Raw genomic sequence first — 22,875 nt, forward strand, 5'->3', positions numbered from 1 at the left:
TAAAGGTGTGCGCCACCACTGCCCAGACATTTTTGATTACCCTTCTTACCCGTCCATCCCTGCCCCACCCTGGTCTCTTTCTCTTTTTATCTGCCTCCCTCTCAGGGAAACACAGACATTCAGGACGTTTTGTGTGACAGGAACAGGCTAAGGATACAGTTCCCTAAGAGGCACCTGCCCTGTACCACTTGGCTCTTTCAGGCTGGTTTCCCATCTGAAGTGAAGGGGCTCCCATGATAGATTTCTCTAAGGGACCAGGCCTTCCCTTACCTACCTCCCTCTCTTTGAAACTATGGAGAGCATCCTTGTGGCTGAGGGAGCCAGGAGCCTTTGTTGTCTTCTGGAAGTTTAGGCCGAGATGTAAGTATCCCAAGGAGGAAGAGAAGCTTGAGCACTTGAAGCTAACTGAATTTTCTGTCACACCCAGTGTAGAATCAGATATAGACTTTCTCTAACAAGAAAGGAGCAAAAGATAAAGACAGGTGACCTGTGACCTGTGACCTGTGTGACCTGTGACATTCGACCCCTTACTAGACAGCTTTGCTTCTGGGCTTGCCTCTGACACCCCACGTGACTTCAGAGAGAGTGTCCTGAGCAGACCTGTGCAGACTTAATGAAGTGACCCAGTGATGCTTGACTGAAGTTCCTCCGGTGCCCATCCCATCCCAAGTACCCTCCCCCACTACTATCCAAGTCTCAGAACAGCTCCAATCAGCTGCAAGGACCTCTTTTTGTGACTCGTGAAGCAACCTGGGAATCGGGAAGACCCACTCCAGGTGTAGCCATGACCAGGCCACAGCTTTCTCTTTCTGTCACTGGTGCCACACAAAGTCGTTCTTAAATCAAAGTGGGCTCTTTCTAAAGTGCTGGTGACAAAGCCCAGAAAACACAGAGAAGGGAGAAGGAAAAACAATTAAAAAGGCGGCCAAATTTGAAACTCAGGCTTTCTCTCCTGTTAGTGTTAGTGCATGTAGTCTTTAAGCCATTTTTCTATGTAGGCATGAGGTTTAAAGATTTTTATATTTATTTATTTATTGGGGGTACAGGGGAGACATGTGTGTGCCATGATATGCATGTGGAGGTCAGAAGACACATGGGAACCAGTCTGCCCCTTTGTGGGGTCCTAGAGACCCAGCTCCAGTCCTCAGACTTAGGGCGAGTGGCTTTACCTGCTAAGCCATCTCACTGGCCCAGGGTTGGGGTTTTAAAGTGGCTCTGGCCTTGTTTTAGACTCGATGCGTGTTTTATACATAGCTGTTATTTTGCTGTGATTGTTTGCCTATAATTCTCCCACATCTGGAAAAGAAGGGCCCTTTATTAACTCGAGCACCACATGACCAGAATTGGAAGGAGGCCCCTCCATCCCTCTTCATCACATGCCCTGCATAGTTGACTAATGTCTCAGGGGACACTTCCCAGGGCTAGAGGGTGCAGCTTGAGGATACAGCGTGCAGAGCTGTACAAGACCCTGGGCTCCAGCCCCACCACCATTTACTCAACATGCTTTCCAATTCCCAGGGATAGAAAGCCAAGAAACCCACTGAGTGTGGTGTGGTGTGGTGGTGCCTGCCTGTCAGTCCAACACTCGGGAGGCTGAGGCAGGAGAATGGCAAGTCTGAAGTCAGCCTGGGAGAACAAGACCTTATCTCAAAAGACTCAGAAGACAAGACAAGACAAGACAAGACAAGACAAGACAAGACAAGACAAGACAAGACAAGAGAAAAGAGGTTTACTCCATATGCTGCAAGCACTTTTTGCCGCCCTGGCTGGAGTTTGTTTACATCACCACTATTTACATCTGTGGAAAGGCCATGTGCTGGCCAACGATCCTGGGCTCTCTTCTATGAGCACAGGGATGTGTGATCCTGAACATCCCCTTTGTGGTCTGTCTGTCTGTCTGTCTGTCTGTCTGTCTGTCTGTCTCTGTCTGAGATGGTCCATCTGTCTGTCTGAGGTGATCAGTCTGGGACCATCCAACCCATCCAGCTGTTCTACCACTGGCAGGGTTTTCATGGAGATTTCCACACTTTACTGCTCAGGGCACAGACTGCTGGCTGGCAGGAAATTAACTCTCAGCTCGGTCTGAGCAAACTCTTTAAAGGAAACAGCCTGTAATGTTTGACACAAGGGGAGCAAGCATCACACACACACACACACACACACACACACACACACACACACACACACACACGGGGGGAGGGCTTTTCAGTCACCGTAGACACTGAGCACCAAACAAGCAGGGAACTCCTTATATTCCTAATGATCCCAGCCCCTAGACGGAAACATTCAGAGTCTGTGTGGTGAAGCCAGTGTTGCCATAGAAAACAAGACAAAGCGTGCATACGAGAGGGCTCTGGGCACCCCCTGAGTCATGCTCTTTCCAGTACAGAGCCCTCTGACGCTTGCTGAGGGAGGCTGATGAGTTGTCCTGAGAGGGGCTGCCGTCGGGGACGAAGGGGACTAGAGAGTGGGGCTGACTGATCAGACATGCACGGAAGGGACCTTAGCTCATCTAATACGTGGTGTCAGTTCTCCCTATCCAAAGCCATCATTCCAGTTCACTGCCATGCGAAGGCAGTTCAGAGGAAGCAATGGTGGCAGTTGTGCATTTTGGATTTGAAACTGTTTTGGGGCTATTGGTCTAAAAGGACATTAGGCATCTGAATGGAGGCACTGAGACCCAGAAAATATTTTTCATGCTTTTCTGCAGTGGGCAGGAAGGGGAGGGCCTTGGCTATGTAGCTCTACCTATCCTGGAACTCACTATCTAGTGCAGACTGGCCTCCAGTTCATAGGTGTTATCCTCCTGCTTCAGCCTCCTGGGAGCTGGACTTATGGGTATGTATCAGCACTTCTGTGACTAACTTTTCTTGAGATAAAAGTGATTCACTTTTGGCAGCGTTGGGCTTACACTGTAATCCCAGCATTCAGGAGGCAGAGGCAGGAAGATGGAGAGTTTGAGGCTAGCCTGGGCTATACAGGAAGACCCCCATCTCAACAAACAAAGAAGACTCATTCCCTTTCATCAAGAGCACAAGTAAATTCTTGCTTTTAATTTATTTTCTCATTTTTTTTTTTACTTCACTGCAAAAATTAGGCAACCAGTGAGTTTTCTGGGCTGCAGAGAAGCGACCACAGTCATACATTGTAAATGGAAGAAGAGAGACTATATACACAACAGTTTTCACCATCCAGTCTGCGTTTTCTAGGCTACATCATCTAGGTGTGCACAAGCAGACTGTGAGGCTCACACAGTCACAGAGCCAACAGATGCTGCACTTCTTGGAACTCATTCTGCTGTTAGGGGGCACATGTCTGTTTACTGGATTAAAACTGAGAGTAAGAGTTGTTCCCTTGTCCTGTGGTGGGTGGGCTGTGCCTCCAGGCTGAAGCTGCTCTGACACGCAGCCTGAAAGCCCAAGGAAGACCGGCCAAGCAGGAGACGGGTTGGCTGCACCCCAAGTATGCTCTCTTTAGAGAAATGAGAGCTGAGGCGGAGCATAGCTTTCTGTGTGCTGATCGTCCTTCCTAAACCCGGCAAAGTGTAGCATAGCACAGGCCCTCTCCTCTGGCCTCTGCTCAGATTCAAGCATTTCTTATATCCACCACAAATACACCACAGCTTCTTTAACCCTGTTACAGCGAGGGCACGTCACCCCTTCAGGCCCTGCTGCTAGGGCCTCTGCTTTCCACTGGCCCACATCAGCTGGGGTTGGGTTCCTGGTAAGCAGAGGGTTTGTCTGTCCTTGTTGGGGCCTGCTGGTGCCGGGCACCTAGAACCTTTATGACAACTGCTCTTCTAGACTGGTTCAACCCTTCATTCCTAAAATGGTAAATGTTCCACCTTGGATCCCTTCCTGGTGAGATGTGCTTCAAAGCCATTAACTCGTGGATTTCACGCTTTTCTTTTTCAGTGCCGGGGACGGAGCACGTGGGTTTGGGTAGCCAGCCAAGCACTTTAAGACCAACAACATTCCCAGCCCCTCTCAGAACTTTATGACGACCTTCACATCCTTTTAAAGAAATAGTTTTACTTATTTATCTGTATGTGTATGAGTATTTTGCCTGCACGTATGTTTACTGCATGTGTGCCTGGTGCCCTTGGAGGTCAGAGGAAGGCAATGGATACTCCAGAACTCGAGTAATGGATGGTTGTGTGCCGTCACGTGGGTGCTGGGAACTAAACATGGGTCCCCTGGAAGGAAAGTGAGTTCTAACCACTGAGACTGCTCTCCAGGTGCTGGGGAATGTGTCAACAAGCACATGTGAGATCCTGGGTTTGATCCCCAGAACCACACGTGCACACACAGCCCCGATATCAACATCGAAGGGCATCAGATCATCAAGAAGCGAGGGAAAGGAGACACGGGGAGGATTTAGTGCAAGCCCCTCGCCCGTCACCTTCACAGACCTTACGTGGCTTAATTCTCAGCATCGGCTGCAAGATGGCTCTTATCTCATTACGCTTGCTACCAATAAGGAACCCCAGGCTCACAACCCCACTTGTGTGGGGCCACACAGATTGTGAAATTTCATCAAAAGGCACAGAATTGGGAAACTTACAGTAAAATGAAGAAGTCACTTGGCGACACTGAGTTAGAACCCAGCTTTTATATTAAACGTTAATTTTTTTTTGTTAGAATATTGTGTTGATTTCAACATCTCGCCTGAATGAATGTTTTGCCTGCATGTGTGTATGAGCATCATGCACATATGTATGCATGTGCACCTACATATTTATACATGGCTGACATGTGTAGATCTCATAGGAGGGCGTCTGGTCCCCCGGAACTGGTGTTACTGATAATTGTGACCCAGCATGTGGTACGGGACAGCACATGCTCTAACTGCTGAGCCATCGCCTGGTCCCTTGACTTGTAAATATTAACCCGGGCTGTTAGCTGGATACACAGACTGCCCTGGGGGTGTGTGTGACCCTTCGCACCACAGTGGAGAGACTCACTCTCCCTCACTGTCAGTTCAGTGAATTCTCAAGGTGTCAGTCACCCTCGAGTTCATCCTACCACATCCAAACTGTTCCAATCTTAAACGCCAGAAACTTAACACACAACATTAAGTCCCGAGACTTGATCCAAATTCAATATTCTAGCACATCACCAGAATTGAGAAATGTATTTAAAAAAATAAATAAAGGCATGTAATAAAACACCTTCTTTGTAGTTTGGCTAATTAACCATGCAGACATACCAAGTCCAAACTTGCTTCTAATTATCACACCTACTCTGTAATGAACAGTCACAAAAAAGCATTAGGGGTAAACACCTTTCAACGTCGGATACATGGGATCTCCCACGAATCTAGCTGGCATGCTTACATGGGTCTCCGACTAAGGATGACCAGGAAGGCTGCACGTCCTTCCCTCGGGACCGCAGATTCTTGTAGTCCGAATCTATCACCATTCAAATGTGTCTTCAACTCGAACATCATAAAGATCCCCAAAGCATGCTCTGGGCTCCGGGTTGTCAGGCCAGGCGAGAACGCGGGCTAGGAGTGAAGCATCTTTACCTGGGGAGGGGAGGGAAGGGGCTCAGGTCTATTACTGGGGCTCACCTGTCGGGTTTGAAGGGATATCCAGGAGGGTCTTCAATAGCTTCATGTCCTTAATATTGTGGATATAGATGGATTCTTCCAGGCAGACCAGCAGTCTCTGAAATCAGACAGAACCGTCAGCCTCCCTGATAGAGTCCCTGAAAAGGCACCTGCTAATCCTTGCTCCTGTTCCTCTGGGCCCTTACTTGATTCCAGGCCTCAAGGAGGAAGAATGTTAACGAAGCCCTTTGAAGGTCTCATACTTACGAATGTAAACAGACACAGCTCACTTAGTTGAGCAGATGCTTAAAATTCGAGATCCTGAATTTTACTTATCGATTTCTCCCTCCCTTTCTTCCCTTCTTTCTCCCTCTTTCCTTTCTCCACTCCTTTCTCTTCCCTTCTCCTTAGAATAAGACGGCTCAGGGAACCTCTTTTGTTCCGTTCCCACACTCAATGCTGGTGACTGAGTTCTCTCTCTTACGCCGGCTTCTTTAGACTCTCTGCACTGCTAAATCTTACATTTTACCCCCTACAGGTTGGGCATCACTAATTCAAAAAATTCCAAAATGTCCCAGTGAAGTTTGCTCGAAGTCTTGGACTTTTTTTCAGATCTGGCCAAGTCCGTGTAAATATTTCAAAACATGAAAAGCTAAGCTCTGGTCTGAGCATTTGGTACCCTTACATGAGATGACCCATCCCAGGTCCTTTCCCTCCCACTCTTCTCTAGAGTCATCCCCACAGACCACAGCCTCCCCACGAAGATAGCTCTCCCAGGCCCTCCATTCCCACCCCTCATGTCTGGGCACAGCTCCTCTCACAGGGCTCCTCACCCCACTATGGCACACCACCCTCTCCCTCTTCAGCTGAATGCGTGTTGGGCTCAGAGCCTCTCCCCGAGGTGGTACCCTGCATCTAAACCACTGTAAGGAAGATGGAGCATCTCACAAGTGGGGGGGCAGGGTGCTGTGTGGAGGTGCTGGGAGGGCACTTGCTTCAACAGCTCCTTCTATATTCCAGGTAGCTGCCCCTGCCCCTGCACAGCCTGACTCAGCTTCCCCAAGGTCAGCAGTGTTCCGCATGGAAGAGTGCCATTCCCCTCAGTATCAGTCCTTAGACTATCTTCCTGGAAACTGATATGGGGCGTCTCTGAACAAAGACCCAAGAGATAACTATGCACAGTCAAGTTTGTGAGGCTTTGCTTTTGGGTCAGACACTTGGGATCTGAGGTACAGCAGTGGGAAGGGAAGATAATTAAACATTATAAAACAGCTGCAGCTCTCCTCTGGGAAAGCCATGTTTTCTCAATAAAGGGAAGCCCTCTATTGGGGACTGAACCCACAGTCTTGCCTGTGATATACAGCTGCTCTGCCCCTAAGCCACAACCCCAACCCTCTTTGTATTTTGTATTCTGACGTAGGGTTTCACTGAGTTGCTAAGGCTGGCTTTGGATTCACTCTGTAGCCCAGGCATGTTTTGAACTCATGGTCCTACTGCCTCAGATGCCCAGAAGCTGGGACAACAGTGTTGCTCCCCACACCCCAAACCCACCTGCAAATGCTCTTCTCTATTTTAATTAAAACACTCTGGCCCCAGTGCTAAAACTGTGCAGGAGGAGCAAACAAAATTCTAACTGGATCTCAAAGTTGGGATCAGTGAGAGGCTCAGTGAGAAAAGGGACTTGTTTAAGTCCGAGGCTGAATTTGATCCCTGGAACCCACATAAAGATAGAAGGAGAGAATCGACGCCACACACAAAGCTGTCCTCTGACCTTCACATGTTCTCTGTGGCACATGCACAACATCTCCCATTACATGCACGCACACACACACACACCCTTTAAAACTCAATAACGGGAGGCTAGAGAAATGGCTCATCAGTTAAGAGCCCCCGATGTTCTTGCAGAGGCCTGGGTTCAGTTCCTAGCACCCACGTGACATAGTTGTCCAGAACTGCAGTTCCGGGGGACCTCACACCCTCTTCTGTCCACCATGAGCACTGCACGCATGTGGTGCACGCACATAAATGTGGGCCAAACATTCGTATGGAGAAAATGGTTTTTAAAAATTCGCTTTAAAATAAAATTTCAAGATGGATGACAGATATTGCCACGTCTCTCAAAAGTAGCCAGTCACCTGATCACTTTGCCAGCCACGCCACGGTCTGTTTTTATCCTTTCTATGTTTGTTTCTGTTCTCGGTTTCTAACAGGCCCTGGTATCCCCTTCCAGCCCTGCACCCAGTCCTCAGGAGACAGAGGCCCTGACAGGTGCATCCTGTAGGAACCTCCCCGCCTTCAGGCTGGTCTGACCCGAACAGCATAACAGTGCTGTCCGCTCTGTGGGCCACTCGTCTGGACTCCACTAGGTCACCACCATGCAGGCCAGAGAGACAAGAATGAAAAGGGAAGAAAACAGGAAGTGCAGGGAGGGAGGAGGTACTTGTCCTAAGCCCACAAGAGCTGACTTCAGGGACAAGTTCAAGCCAGAGACTGCTCAGCTACGCCCGCCTTGCCTTCAGCCAATCATTACCATTCACCTGGTAGCCCAGGCTAGCCACAAACTCCCTACGCAGCTGAGGATGACTCTGAATTTCCGAATCTCCCACCCCCACTTCCCAGAGCTGGGGTTCCAGGTGTACGTCACCAATTCTGCCTTTATGGGGTGCTGGAAACTGAACCCCGGGGCTTCGAGCATCCTAGGCAAACACTCTGTCAAACTAAAACTACATCCTAGCCCACTTTGACTTTCATTCTGTTTTATAGGTATTTAATCCTTTTTATTGATTAAAGAATCAGATAATTAAAGAATCTGCACCACAACGTAGCCTCAAAGACTTCAATCCAATCAACGATCAGTCAGACCAGAGGAGGCAGGTGGTTAGGTAACTATAAAAGCTTCCGACACTAACGACATCTTGTTTATGGTTGTCATTCAAGAAAACACACCGGAATGGCATTAACTGATAATGGGACACATCAGGATTCCTGACGGCTCTCCTTTCTGCATATGTGGGAGGATTTTGTGACATGCAGAGCCAAAGCAGGAAGTCAGGAGTCCCTCGACACCATACTCCATCTTGTTCTTCTGAGGCAGGGTCGCTCATTGAATGTGGAGCTTGAATTTTCCATCTAGGCTGGAGGTCAGCAGACCCCGGCAATAGTCTCTAGTCTCTGGCTTCCCACAGCATTAGTTATGAGTGTAGGGGAGTGTGTGTGCATGTGTGTGTGCATGTGTGTGTGCATGTGTGTGTGCGTGTGTGTGCGCGCGTGTGTGTGCATGTGTGTGTGCGTGTGTGCGCGCGCACGTGTGTGTGCATGTGTGTGTGCGTGTGTGTGCGCGAGTGTGTGTGTGCATGCGTGTGCATGTGTGTGTGCGAGTGAGCGCGCGTGTGTGTGCATGTGTGTGTGCGTGTGTGCGCGCGCGTGTGTGTGTGCATGCGTGTGCGTGTGTGTGCATGTGTGTGTGCATGTGTGTGCATGCGTGTGTGCATGTGTGTGCATGCGTGTGTGGGCATGTGTGTGTGCATTCGTGTGTGTGTGCATGTGTGTGTATGCATGCGTGTGTGCATGTGTGTGCGTGCATTCGTGTGTGTGTGCATGTGTGTGTGCATGTGTGTGTGCATGTGTGTGTGCGTGTGTGTGCATGCGTGTGTGCATGTGTGTGTGTGCATTCGTGTGTGTGTGCGTGTGTGTGTGCGTGTGTGTGCATGTGTGTGTGCATTTGTGTGTGTGTGCGTGTGTGTGCATGTGTGTGTGCATTGTGTGTGTGCATGTGTGTTTGCGTGTGTGTGTGCATGTGTGTGCATGCATGTGTGTGCATGTGTGTGTGCATTCGTGTGTGTGTGCATGTGTGTGTGCGTGTGTGTGCATATGTGTGTGCATGTGTGTGTGCATGTGTGTGTGTGCGTGTGTGTGGATGTATGTGTTCACATGGGTGGCTGGGAGTTCAACTCAGATCCTTAAGGTATAGCATAAAGATGCCTACCCGTGAACTCTCTCCTAGACCTTGTGGTTTTTGGTGGTGGTGGTTTTGGTTTTGGTATGTGTTTTGGTATGGTGAGTGTGTTTGTTTTTGAGACAGGCTCTCATCGCAGCCCCGGCTTTCATGGAGTTTGCTGCATAGCAGAGGATGGTCCTGAATTTCTCATCCTCTCGCCTCTACCTCACCAGTGCTGGGATTACAGACACGCATCGTCACACCTGGTTTTCTGTGGCACTGGGGACTGGACCAGGGCTTTGTGCAGGGTAGGCAGACACTCATATACCAGCTGAGCTTGATTCCTGACCCTGAAAACAAGAGTTCAGTTTTGTTTGTTCTGAGGCAGAATCGTACTCTATGTAGCCCAGGCTATCCTTTGATGTGCAGGTTTTCCACATTGTTCTCCTGAGTGTTAGGATTACAAAGCACACTAGTAGGCCCTGTTTGGAAACAGGGAATTTTGTTTCTTTGTAACTTCTTACACAAATCTATCACTTTCTCTATTTTTAGGAAGAAGCCACATGTCTGAAGATCTGACACGGACACCAGGATTATTGTAGAGCAATACATGCTGTGGTGGCTTGGATATGCTTGGCCCAGGGAGTGGCACTATTAGGAGGCATGGCCTTGTGGGAGTAGGTATGACCCTGTTGGAGAAGTGTGTCACTGTAGGGGTGGGCTTTGAGACCCTCCCCCTAGCTGCCTGAGAGCCAATCTTCTCCTGTTTGCCTTTGGAACAAGATGTAGAACTCTCAACTCTTCCCTCACTATGCCTGCCTGGACGCTGCCGTGCCCCTGCCTTGATGATAATGGACTGAACCTCTGAACCCATAAGCCAACCCCAATGAAATGTTGTCTTGGTCATGGTGTCTGTCCCCAGCAATGGAAACCCTGACTAAGACACAGGCCTACCCCAAGCCCCTTGCCTTTCCCCTAAGCAGGTGGCTCAGCAGGCACTGTGAGACCTCCTGGTGGCAGATGAATCATCCAAGCCAAAAAGTAAGTCCAAAGCCCAACAACTTAAGAAAAGAAAATCCGGAACCCCTTCCCGATCTGTGTCGGAAGACAAAAGGCTAAGCCGTACTTTCCAACCTGGGGTCGCAGATCAGATGTTCACATTGCGGTTCATAACCGTAGCAAAGGTTGGGGTCACCACCACATGAGGAAGGGTACTAAGGGGTCCATAGCACTAGGGTGGTTTAGGACCATTAGGCTAAGGGAAGTTACAGCGTTAGCTCTGGCACTAACTGTAAAGTGTGGCCACCTCCATCCGTATCCTCTAGAAGATGAGGGTGAGGACCTGAAGTCAATGAGAGTTCTGGGAGTGGAGGCGGAGCCTAAAGTCTAAGAGACTCAGACACAGGAGCAGTCCTTCCCTGCCTCGTGCCAATGAGACTACCCTACCCGAGAGGGAGTGCGAAATCATACCAGCATATTCCACGGGTACTATCCGAGAGCGCTGGCTGTGAGAACAGTTGACAACTTAAAAAGGTGACCAGGTACTGGAACCGACATTCGGCTGTCATATAGTGGACACTACTATTTACAAAATGAGACGAACCTCGAGACAGGTCTGAGGACACCCTTGAGCCGAGGACCCCACTTAAAATCCCTCAAGTAGGGAATTCTCCAGCTGCCCTCCCTTCTCTCACTAAGACTTCAGGCTTCTTTTCTGCCTCTCGCCTGCTCCTTTGCCACTGAAATTCTCTGCCTTCCGTTCCTGTGACTGTTTTCTATGAACGTCTGTGGAGCCTCAGATTGACCAAAGCAACAAGCCAGGGGTGGTGCTCACTCTTGTAAGCGGAGCCTTTGGGGAAGTTTGCTTTGAGTTCCAGGCTAGCCTTGGCTACTGAATGAGACCATTTCCACAACAAAGCAAAGCTAAAATAACCACAGTCTTTTCCTTCTCAGAGACTTAACAAAATATTTGGCCTCATTATTTTAAAAAAAATTAGATTGGCAGTTAAGAGTGCTGGCTTCTCCTACAGAGGATCTAAGTTCAGTTCCCAGCAACCACACGACAGACCATAAATATCTGTAACTCCAGTTCCAGGGGGTCCAGCGCCCTCTTCTGGCCTCCTTGGACATTGCACAGATGTGGTAACCACTTAGACACAGGAGTAGGCAAAATACTCACACATAAAATAAAGATAAGTCTTGAAAGTTATTAATTAGCACTTAATAGTTCAGACTCAAAAAGAAGGAGAGGAGGAGGAGGGAGAAGAGGAAGAAGAGGAAGAGGAGGAGAAGGCGACAACCACTGTCTTTAAGGAATGCCACTGTTTGCCCATTCCTGGGAATACTGAACAGAGTAGAGAACTCTGCACATCCCAGGGAGGGGCTCTTGGCTTATCCACTTAACAGTTAGGCAGGCAGGAAACGAGCGTTCAGAAGCTCTCTCCCATCAGCTTCCATAGCAATGAACAGAGCTGCCCCAGCCCCTGCTCTCACAGGATGTAAAACCCAGTCACCTCAGGGAGACTATACTAACACATCCGAAGTGTTTACGCTTTTTAAAGGCATATTGCATATTTAAGATGAGAGTAATTCCTTTCAACAATGAAAGCACGGGAAGAATACATCCTTAAGGGCTAGCTGGAGAAACTGTGCGTCTAGCTCAGGGGTGGAGTTCTCGTATGCATGATGTCCTAGGTTCCCTAGCGTGGCAGGGCAAGGGTAGGTGTTAGCTACAAAGGCAGAAACGTGAGACTGAGTAGCTGGCTGACCAGGAGGGGCCACATTGAGAGCAGAGGGTCAGTTTCACCTACTGATTCAGGAGGTGACCCAGGGGGACCACACCCTAGTCTCAGGTATGCCATTCTCAGAGGCAAGACCATGGTGCACAATGAATCTCACTGCCTAGGGCCAAGGCCAGAAGAGCTCTTTCTCATTTTTAGGGTGTTCTGAGGCAGTTTGTAGGACTGACGACTTGTGTCAGAGACTCAACTTACCTGGACAGGTACCGGCCTGCCCCAAGAGGAGGTGGTGAGCTTGGCCAGGCAACGACCATGCTGGAGAGAGAACTTGAGCCAGCATGACTAGGGAAGATGCACAGAGGAGATGCTCTTTACCCTTCTCCCAGGATCCCAAGCTGCTGTTACAATGTTATAAGTTCTGTTACATTGTCTCTGGCATTCAATTCTTGCTTCAGAGACTTGGGGTTCTTGTTTGTTTATTTTGTTGTTGTTGTTTTGTTGTAAAAGACAGGGTCTCAGGTAATCAAGGCCAGGTTCAAAGTTGCCACACGGTCAAGAAGGATGGCCTTCTGATTCTCCTGGGTCTACCTCCTGGGCTCTGGCATCACTGGCCCCCTCCTGAGTTTACCCTGGTACCACAGGCTCACCATGCTGCTCTGTCTGTGGGTGCTGGGGGATCAAACCTAGGGCTTGGCACGCGCCAGATAAGCTATTCCACTGAGCCACACCTCCAGGATGTTCTTACATTTATTTATGCCTGTCTGTGTGTGCATGCACATCGTGCATGTGTGTGTGTGTGTGTGTGTGTGTGTGTGTGTGTGTGTGTGTGAGTTAGAGGATAGCTTGCAAGAGTCAGTTCTCGCCTTCGACCATGTGGGTGGTAGGGATTGAGCTCTGCTGACCAGACTTGGTGGGCCGTTTAGCCAACCCGAAAATATTCATCTTTAGAGATGGCTTTCTTCTGCTCCAGTTAGCAGAAGGCTGGATGCCTTGTGTGTGTGTGTGTGTGGGGGGGGTCCCATCTCCTCACCTGTCGGTTCAGCCGAATAGACAAAATGTTACTGGAGTAGCAGTAATTACAGATCTCGGTGCCTTTCTTGAAGTGGTAGACGTTCATCTGCCGAGGTTTTGTGTGACTGACCACCACAACCAGGCTGCTGGAGAAGAGGCGCTCCACGATATACACGTCGGGGATTTCATCTGGGGAGAGGGGAGGAGCAGAAGAGAGGTCACACAGATGTCCTCTGAGAGAAAGACTGGCCTTTGTGACATTGGGTACCACACAGGCTAGTTTACAGTAGGATCTGGGTCTTTTTTTTTTTTTTTGGTTCTTTTTTTTTTTTCCGGAGCTGGGGACCGAACCCAGGGCCTTGCGCTTCCTAGGTAAGCGTTCTACCACTGAGCTAAATCCCCAGCCCCGTAGGATCTGGGTCTTGATGCTACTGGGTACCCTTAATCAGTAATGACCCCCACCCTAGTCACAACAGCAAGCTTTAACTGTCTCCAGGGAAAACACTCCCAGGGGCCTTCCCAAATATGTAAATCGAAGAATATGCTAATAACTAAGACTTCAGAGCCACCTTGAACACCATAGCATATAATTGCCCATCACACACACACACAGAGAGAGAGAGAGAGAGAGAGAGAGAGAGAGAGAGAGAGAGAGAGAGAGAGTGAGTAGAGGTCAGCAGAAACCATCTTTAAAACAGAACTTTTCTCAATAACCCAGGCTGGCCTTGACTCTCGATATTTCTGCTTCAGCCCCCTGAATGCTGGCTTTTATGGGTGTGCACCACCATACTTGGTGCAAGAAAATACTTCTGAACTCTGAAGGGAAGAATAGCAGTAAGTCTCCAGAATACCACAGACAGGCCTTCGGTGTCTTTCTGAGGCTATCTTGTCAAGAATCTTTCTTGTTTGTTTATAGGAGATCCCACCGGAAGTATGACATGTGACATATACACAGTAAAATAGTCACCAAAATGTTAGGATAATAACAACACTTTACAAATATATTAGAGCCCGAGGGTACAAGAGACGGTTCAGCGGGTAAAGTCCTCTGCATACACAAGGACTTGAGTTCAAAGCCCTAGAGCCCATGCAAGACTGGATGTGGTAGTGCAGGTCTATCTATAATTCTATGAGATAGGAGGTTGAGGCAGGAGAATTCCTGGAAGCTCACGGCCCTGTTTGCCCAGGATACACAATGGCAGATAACAAAGAGACTGTCTCAAACAAGGTGAGAGGTAGAGATGGGTACTTGTGAATGGCTACACACCCTCTTTCACACATGTCTCTGTCACACACAGAGATCAAAAGTAAATACGAAGTAAATAAATTAGGAGCCCCAATTACTATTTACCAAACCACGTTCTTTCCAGAAAATACAGAGGTGACATATGTGTCACTATGGCAACAGCATACATTATTACCCCTGAGAAAAATCACGGTCACATTTCTAAGTGGAATTACTTTTCATGTTCACTAGAAGTACTTCAACATCTTCAACATGGGTTATGTTGATACACTCATGTTACATCACTCAAACAAACATATAAACACATGTCCCTTCTAAGTGAATGGTGTCACCAGGCTACAGAGGCGGTGATGGCAAAGAGAAGCGACAGGTGCCCTTTGGGTTGACAATGCCACAGACTGATGATCGCCATGAGCACAAATATTTAGAAAAGTATCGACAATATGATGTCAAACAAGGGCTTTCTTCTTACAAAGAAGAAAATGTCACCCAAGCTATTGCCAAATTCCAATAAGAGCCCCATTGTGGCTTTTGTGCAAGAAGAGACAATGGCTTGTATTCAAATCTGCACAACACCGGCTTTTTAGGTCGAGGGCTAAGACAGAACTCAGAGGTGGAGACTGAAGTCTGAAGTCTATGGCTGGGGTGTGGACTTGGTGGTCCAGTGCTTTTAAGAGGCCACGAGGGGGGTTGGGGATTTAGCTCAGTGGTAGAGCGCTTGCCTAGCAAGCGCAAGGCCCTGGGTTCGGTCCCCAGCTCCGAAAAAAGAAAAGAAAAAAAAAAAAAAGAGGCCACAAGGCTCAACCCCCAGGGCTCCAAAAAGAAGAAAATTAAGACATGGGGGTCGGAGTGGGGAAGAAAGATTAACATCTGGATAGAGGATTTCGTACACACACACACACACACACACACACACACACACACACACACACACACACTTACTGCTTCCATGGACTTGGTCAAGTTGCTCCACAGAACTCAGAGAAAACAGCTTGTAACCAGTCTTGGTTCCAATCGCTAGGGATCTGCGGAGATAAGGACAGCACAGGAATGACAACAGACACCGTGTCCCTTTCCCCAGGGGGCTGCTGAGGTGCAGGTAAACACACATCTTCAGGACTCCGATAACTCCCTCAAGGCAGAGGAGGTTCTGGCAGACATTCATGAAGGGAAAAGGTCAAAGGCAGCTTTTTAAGAGACAGGCACTGCTTGGGCTCTGTTACCAAGGAAAATGTTAAAGCTCCCACAGCTGGGCAAAAGGACAAATAGGACAAAAGGAATGTTTAGGAAGTCTTTGTAGGACACCTCCACAAGGCTTGGTGGGAGACAGCCTTGTCATCTGTTTGGAAAGACCTTTATAGGAGGATGAGTTATTATCATTGCACGAGTACACACTTGCATGGATGTGTGTGTGTGTTCACGCGTATGCAGGGTTAGGGGTGTGTGCTGGGTGCTGTCCACGTGACAAGGAAGCTCAGTGGATTGGCAAGGCTGACTGGCTAGCCAGCCCCAGGGAGGGACCTGCTAGTTCCCACCTCCCATTAAAAACTTATTTATTGTTGTTTTTAGTACTATTAACCTTACATAAATTCTGGGGATCGAATCTAGGTCCTCTCATCGACTTAGCTATCACCCCAGCCCCGATTTTAACCCATAAATAAAAGGAAGTTCTAAACCGAAGTGGTTTGCTCATTTTTTTTTTTCTTTACTTGATACAAGCCACAGATGGCTCTGTGAAGAGAAAATCTTGACTGAGAAAACGACTGCCCATCAGACTGGCTGGTAGGGGAGCCCATGGGGGTATTTTCTTGATTAATGAGAGATATGAGAGAGGACTCACCCTACTGTGGGCGGCGCCATGCCTGGACAGGTAGGTGGTCCCGGGGTTGTGTAACGCATCGAGCTGAGTGAATCATAAGGAGCAAGCCGGTAAGCAGCCCTCCCCCACACTTCTGCTTCAATTCCTGCCTCCAGGCTCCAGCCTGGAGCTCCTACCCCCACTTCCTTTCATGATGGATGGGAAGCTACAGGTGAACTAAGTAAGCCCTTTCCTCCCCACACTGCCTTTGGGTCATGATGTTCATCGCGGCAATGGAGAACAAACCAGGACACCAGGTATCCCTGGTGACTCGGTGACAACAGGTCACCGGATCACCAAGGAGTGACCGGGTGTAGCCACAGCTAATCAGAAGGACCGTATGTTCGAGGACAGCTTGGACTATGTGACAAGACTGTCCCAAAAAAGGAAAAGAGAAAGAGAATACGTGGCCTCTCGTTGGCACTTGACATGGCCTCCTTCTCGACTCTCCTGCTTTGATCTAAAAAAATGGGAGAACAAAACCTTGCAGGGAACGCTCTCCAGATGAGTCACGTGACCGCAAACACTTCCTCCCTAGGAATACGGGATGTCGGTGTTGAAATGGGCCTTCCTCCAACCGTTCGGTGCAACTTCTTCACTTAAACCAAATATATACCAAGCTGAGATTCGCTCTTCCAGGGAAGAATTATACTAAAACAAGCAGCTCACAAACCTGAATGCCAAGGCTCTTGTTTTGCTACCTTAAAAAAAGAAAAAAAGTCACGTGATCCGCCCCTCCCCCTCCAGAATTCCCTTTTCTATACAAACAGCCTGGGATGCAGGAACAAGCAACTGCTGCCAGCTTTTAATCAGCAAGGCAGCGGGTTCTAGGCCTTAGCGCTCCAACCTTGGAGGACTAGGGTTTGGCAACCAGCACCACAAACACCAGCACTAGTAAAAGTAGACAAGGAGGATCTTTGAACTCTGAAATATACTGGAGTGGTTACTATTTGGGGGTTTTACTTCCTAATGCAGAGTTTTCAGGTAGCCCAGGCTGGCCTCAGAAATATGCTAGGTAGGGAGCCCAGAGTTTCGAGTCCTAAAACAAAACTAAAGAGATGTGCAATCCCAACACTCGGGAGGTGAGGTGGAGGCAGGAGGATCTCCACTTAGCTGAAGGCGTCCAGGGCTACACAAATCGATCCTTTTCACCCCCCCCCCCACTTATAAAAACAAAACAAGTCCCACCAAGACACCACCAACAAACTAACCAAAAGACTTAGCGATTTAAAGTAGGTGTCAAGGGTTGGGGGGGGGGTGATTCAACCAGAAGCTTGGGAATCTGGGTTTCAACCCCATACCCCATGTAAAGGTGGAAGGAGAAGGTCCAGCTCCCCAGAGTTGTTCTCTGACCTTCACATGCATGCTCTGGCCAGCGTGGCACCCACCCCATCATGTGCACACACATGTGCACACACAGTAATAAGTAAGTTCAAAAGCATCATTTTCAGGGTGCAAGTCCTGATTTCGGCACAAAAAGGTTTCTTTGTTTCTTCATTTTATGCTTTCGAAAGAGTCTGTTACTCATGCCGCCTCTGAGCGGTTGTGGGTTAAAGTGGTCTTTTTAACTCTTGCCTCAGTAGTACCTAGGATTCCTCACAAGCTGCCACACTCAGCTCAGAAGGGTTGGATGGGTGAGAAAAGGGTGCGGTGATCACTCCTGTGTTTTTAATGATTGCTCTATGGCCAGAAAAGACTCCATGTTAAGGAATTCAGATTTTTATCTTATTTTTACCTGTAAGTCCTTTCTATAAAAACAAGATTCTCACTACTACTCATAGAAGTGGAGTCGGAGACAAATCCCAATCACTATCCAAGATTTAAAATACAGCTGAAGCGTCTAGCCCAGTTACAAAGCATTAGTGTGGACGACACTGGTAGATCTTGACTCCCTTTACCTGCCTTCTCTAGAAAGACTAGGTCTCCAGCTCAGCTCACACATATAGAAAAAGACACACCAATTCACCTAAATGCACCCAGTGAGGAAGATGATTTATTTTAAAATTCAATGTCATACCCTCCATGGCTCCAAGCAACTGACCGTGACAAGACCTTTTATTTATAGGAGAGGTAGAGCTGCCCAGCAAGCCTTCGCCCAGGAAAGCAGAGCTGACGGAGGAAATCAACTTTCAAAGCACCTTACAGGTTTTGGAAGACAGCATTCTTACCGGGCTGTGACTCTGTATTGTTTAATAACTAGAGTGGATGACACTTGTTTTTCAAATCCAATAATATCACAAGGTGTAATTTGGCTGATTTACTACTTGTAAGTAAACTACCTCCTCCTCCTTAAATGGGGTTCAACTGGGAAGGAAAACACGTTCACCATTTCAACAGAACACTCTTGCAAAAGTTTCTTACAAAACGTCAGAATTTTATCCATCCTATCATGCACTTAAGTCTCATCTTAGGAGATAATCCCCAAAACAACTCAACAGGTTACAACAGCTTTAAAAGCAAAGACATACTAATTCCAGTGCCTGGAGGCTGGGATATAGCTCCATGGTAGAGTCTGTACTCAGGATGATTGAGACATTGGGTCTTATGCTCCATACCCTGCATGCCTCCTACCCTAACCCTGCTCACCCACCCACACAAGAAAATGGGGCTGGACTTGTCTGGCATGTATAAAGCCCCGAGTTCCATTGCCAGCACTGTATAAACAGAGTATGGTGATATTTCCCGTAGTCTCAGTATTCCAGAATGGGAGGCAGGAATCAGAATTCGAAATTCATGGGGTTGGGGATTTAGCTCAGTGGTAGAGCGCTTGCCTAGGAAGCGCAAGGCCCTGGGTTCGATCCCCAGCTCCGAAAAAAAGAACAAAAAAAAAAAAAAAAAAGAATTCGAAATCCATCCTCATCTGGTAGGGAATTTGAGGCTGTCCAGATTACATAGAGACAGGCTCAAAACAAAAAGAAAATACCAAGAAAATTCCACAAGGTACCACACTTAATAGTTTGCGAATATTACATGTTATGTTATTGGGAGATGTTGTAAGATGGACTTTTTTATTGTGGGCTGTGGTCAGAGGCAGCCTGAGAGTCACTCATCTAGCCAAGCTGTCGAGTTACTGGATTACATGATTACACGTACAGATTTTTCAAACAAAGACATATTGTTCGGAGCAGGGGTTTTTCAAACAGAAACACAAAGGGAATGAAAACCAGGGCTGCTTATGGCCTTAATTACACCAACGAATGAATGTTCAATATTAGCACAGTTCAGCCAGCAGCGGCCGAGGCACAAGCCTGAAGCTGAGCCCAAACAAGGAACAGAGCAGAAACTGGTACAGCCGGAAGTGGGACACTGGGAAGTGGTCATCCCTGCCCTGATGCTTCAGGGCTCCACATTCCAAAGAGATTATTCCATATGGTTCCCAGGCTGGCTTCCACAAAAACAGGGAAGGGAGCAGTAGTTTGCGTCTAAGATTTAGTTCTGCAGATGCCTAGAACTCAGGCAAGCAAACCCTGGTCCATGGACCAAAGTCTAAATGTTGACCATCATAGTGAAACATTAAAAATCCACTTAAAAGCAACAGGGTGGAGCGCCTGCTTCCGGGATGGGAAGTTGTCTGGGGCAGAGAAAGGGTTCCCGAGCTTCCAGGAGATTCCTGGGACTGGGGAGACAATGAGTAAACACAGAAAAGCAAATAAAGAAAAGCTTCCTAAGGCCAAAGCGATCAGCCAAGATGCCCAGTGCTGGGCTGGCCGGGTCACAGGGATAGGCTCCTGTTTGTCCAAGGCCCTGCCCAAATGCCACGTTGAAATACTCAAGGACAAATGGTAAAGTTTTCCCCATCTTCCCGACTCTCGCATCCTCCCTCTTGAGTCAAGTTGCACATTCCTCCCTCCCCACACCTTTGTTTTGGTCCCTGATCTCCCTTTCGGTCACTAGGTGGCCCACACCAAGTCCCTCCCCCACATTCAAGGTCCCCCTCCTCCCTCCTCGCTGACTTCTTTGGGTCACCCTGGCTGGTTCTTTCTGGCAGGCTCTGGATGGCAGTCGTCTGGGTGGGCTCAAGCCCCACTGCCGAGCAACGCCGCAACGCAGGCTGCCCCGCCGAGGTCCCGTCGGCGCGCAGGCCCGGGCTAGCCACCAGTTGCGTTACAGGACAACACCCTTTGGTGGCGACATTCTGTCCCCCACTTCCCCGGCCAGGGGGCTGGAGCCGTGGCTTACGTGCAGTCTTGGTTGAAAGAGAAGCAGCTGAGCGCCGCCTCCACTCGGCCCGGAGGGGCATCTGCAGCTTCGGCCTCCATCGGGGGCTCGACCCGAAAAGCCGCACCTCTGAGAGGGGGACAGCCACCTCAGCAGCCCGCCCGCGCCGGCTCCGTGGGCCGGCTTGCCGCCTCGGTCCCGCCCCGGCTCGCCCCCAGACAGGCCACGCCCATTCAGGGACCACTTAGCCTTGCCCCCCGCAAGACCCCGCCCTCACACGACTCCCACTTAGCTCCGCCCCACCCAACTTCCCCCTATATCCTAAAACAGCTAGGCCCCGCCCCTGCCTCGAGTACCGCCGCTCCAGGCTCTAGTCCTGCCTGGGACCTTTAGGACCCGCCCCACGCATTTCTCACTTAGCCTCGCTCTCTCCCCATTCCGCACCTAGCCCCACCCCCTCACAACCCTGGCCCCGCCCTGAGCCAAACAGACCCCGCCCCCGATCCGCCCTACCTCTAGCTCCGCCCCTCTCCAGACGAGCCCGGACCCCACCGCGCCTCTTATCTCAGGGAACAGGACAGCTGACAGAACAGGGCCTCCGCAGACAGCCACGATTGGCCTCCAACTCTTTTAGTCACTCAAAGGGTAGTGGGCGGGACAGCTGCTAAAAACCCGCCCTCTACTCGTAGACGCCGCTTGCCATTGGTCGAGGATGGGTGAGGCAAAGGCAGCAGGCCACGTGGTGGTGTTTTCATTGCCAGAGCGTCCAGAGGGTGAGGAGGAGGAGGAGGAGAAGTGGAGCTGCAGGCTTCAAGCCTGCCTTAGCGTCAGGGACAACGCCAAGGAGGCGGGTGGACGCCCGCTTCCCCGCCCGCCCGCTAAGCATACAGAATCTGGTTGAAATTAGTAGACACCAAAGCCCAGCCCTTTTGGAGAACCCTTAAGATTCTTGGAGAAAAGTTCCCCCAGCCGACAAGTTATCTACAGTCCTATAGTTGAGAAAGAGCTCTTGCTAACCCTGAGACTTGCATTAACATATTACCTTGGTATATTCTTACCGATTTACTGAAGACCCCACTGAAGCACTGGCCAGACAATGTATCTAAAATCAACAATACACAGCGGCCTGTGAACTGGTCTTCTTTCAAGACTTGTCACCACACAATTTTACTTAACAGTATTTGGCCAGACATTTGATTTGTAGAAATGAGAGAAACTAGAATAGTGTACAAGACAGTACAGCTTGAAGCTCATTGTCGTTTGAGATGCAATCTGAAGCAAACCGGAGATTTGCTTCCCAAGCTTGTGTGCAATTGGTTATGAGATGCCTCGTGTGGGTTCTGGGAAAGAGAATTCCGGTCACCAGTAAGAACAGTGCTGAACCATCTCTCCAGCCTCTGAAATCATCATCATCACCATTATTATTACTATGATGATGGCGATGATGATGATGATGATGTCACAGTTCTGTAGATCGTAGCAATTCCATTTATATCCAGCCACTTTATTTATTTTGGATACTTTGTCTCAGGCTATAGTCTACCGGCTCCTCAAGCCCTTGGTAACTGATCCTCCTTCATTGGCCTCCCAGGTGCTGGGATTACAGGGTGAACCATCACACTCAGCGACATTCCCCCAAATCCTGACAAAATGATACCATATCATGTACTGATATTTAGGATAGATGAGCAAGAGAGTCCTGTTTTGCATAAGCTTTTCTGATTGGTTCTCCAGTTGGGTTTTTTTTCCCAGATAAAAATATAACAGTTTATTTCCTCAAGTCCATTGTTCCGTCGACTCACAGATCTGCCCCTGATGATTGCAGAAGGGTCAATTGTGAGTCACTGTATAAACCAACCCAAGTGTAAAGAATTGCTGTTTGGATGTTTCGGTCATCTCAGCAAGCTTTTCAGTTCTAGCTGCACCTTCCCCCATCTCCCAGCTCTGCCAAAAGCTGCTATCTTTTCAATTTGGTTGAAAGAGGAAGGAGCCTGGCAGTCTACGTCTCTGGAAATATTAGATGAAGTGCCCAGTACCGTTTTAAAGTGGGGCCTATTATCAGTTTGTTAATTAAGCAGTTGGACTTTGGGGAGGCAGCCATGGGAGCTGGGGTTAGTTTTGGCCTGGGAGTGTGTCACGATAAAAGCCGTGTCGGAGGAAGATAAACTTGGCCGGTGTGTGCAGATCAAATTAGAAGGCTTAGAAGTCTTTAGGGAACTAAGGTGACATGCTGGGAGTGATGGAACAGGAGACTGGGCTAATGTAACAGTACTAAGACCAGAAAGGTTAGGACAGATACAAGAGGGGTTCGGAGACAGCAGCACAACAATAAAACACATATGAGACTCATATAATGTGAGAAATTCTAGAAGACATA

At 48.7% G+C, this 22,875-nt stretch overlaps 1 protein-coding gene across 2 annotated transcripts in view; it reads right to left on the reverse strand.

Annotated features, from left to right (window-relative positions):
- Wipi1 (WD repeat domain, phosphoinositide interacting 1) overlaps positions 1–20,644 on the reverse strand; it is a 36,746-nt gene extending 16,102 nt beyond the window's left edge. The window contains exons 1-5 of one of the 2 annotated variants that reach the window (XM_087572475.1): positions 20,307–20,504; positions 16,323–16,385; positions 15,425–15,507; positions 13,256–13,425; positions 5,572–5,668 (exon numbers count right to left, since the gene is read on the reverse strand). In XM_087572475.1, the coding sequence (XP_087428601.1) occupies positions 5,572–5,668; positions 13,256–13,425; positions 15,425–15,507; positions 16,323–16,381 (409 nt within the window). In that variant the 5' untranslated portion in view covers positions 16,382–16,385; positions 20,307–20,504. 2 annotated transcript variants of the gene reach the window in all.
- Positions 20,645–22,875: the final 2,231 nt, after the last annotated feature.

The sequence above is a fragment of the Rattus norvegicus genome, chromosome 10 (assembly GCF_021556685.1).
Source record: "Rattus norvegicus strain SHRSP/BbbUtx chromosome 10, alternate assembly SHRSP_T2T, whole genome shotgun sequence".
Classification (NCBI taxonomy): Eukaryota; Metazoa; Chordata; class Mammalia; order Rodentia; family Muridae; genus Rattus; species Rattus norvegicus.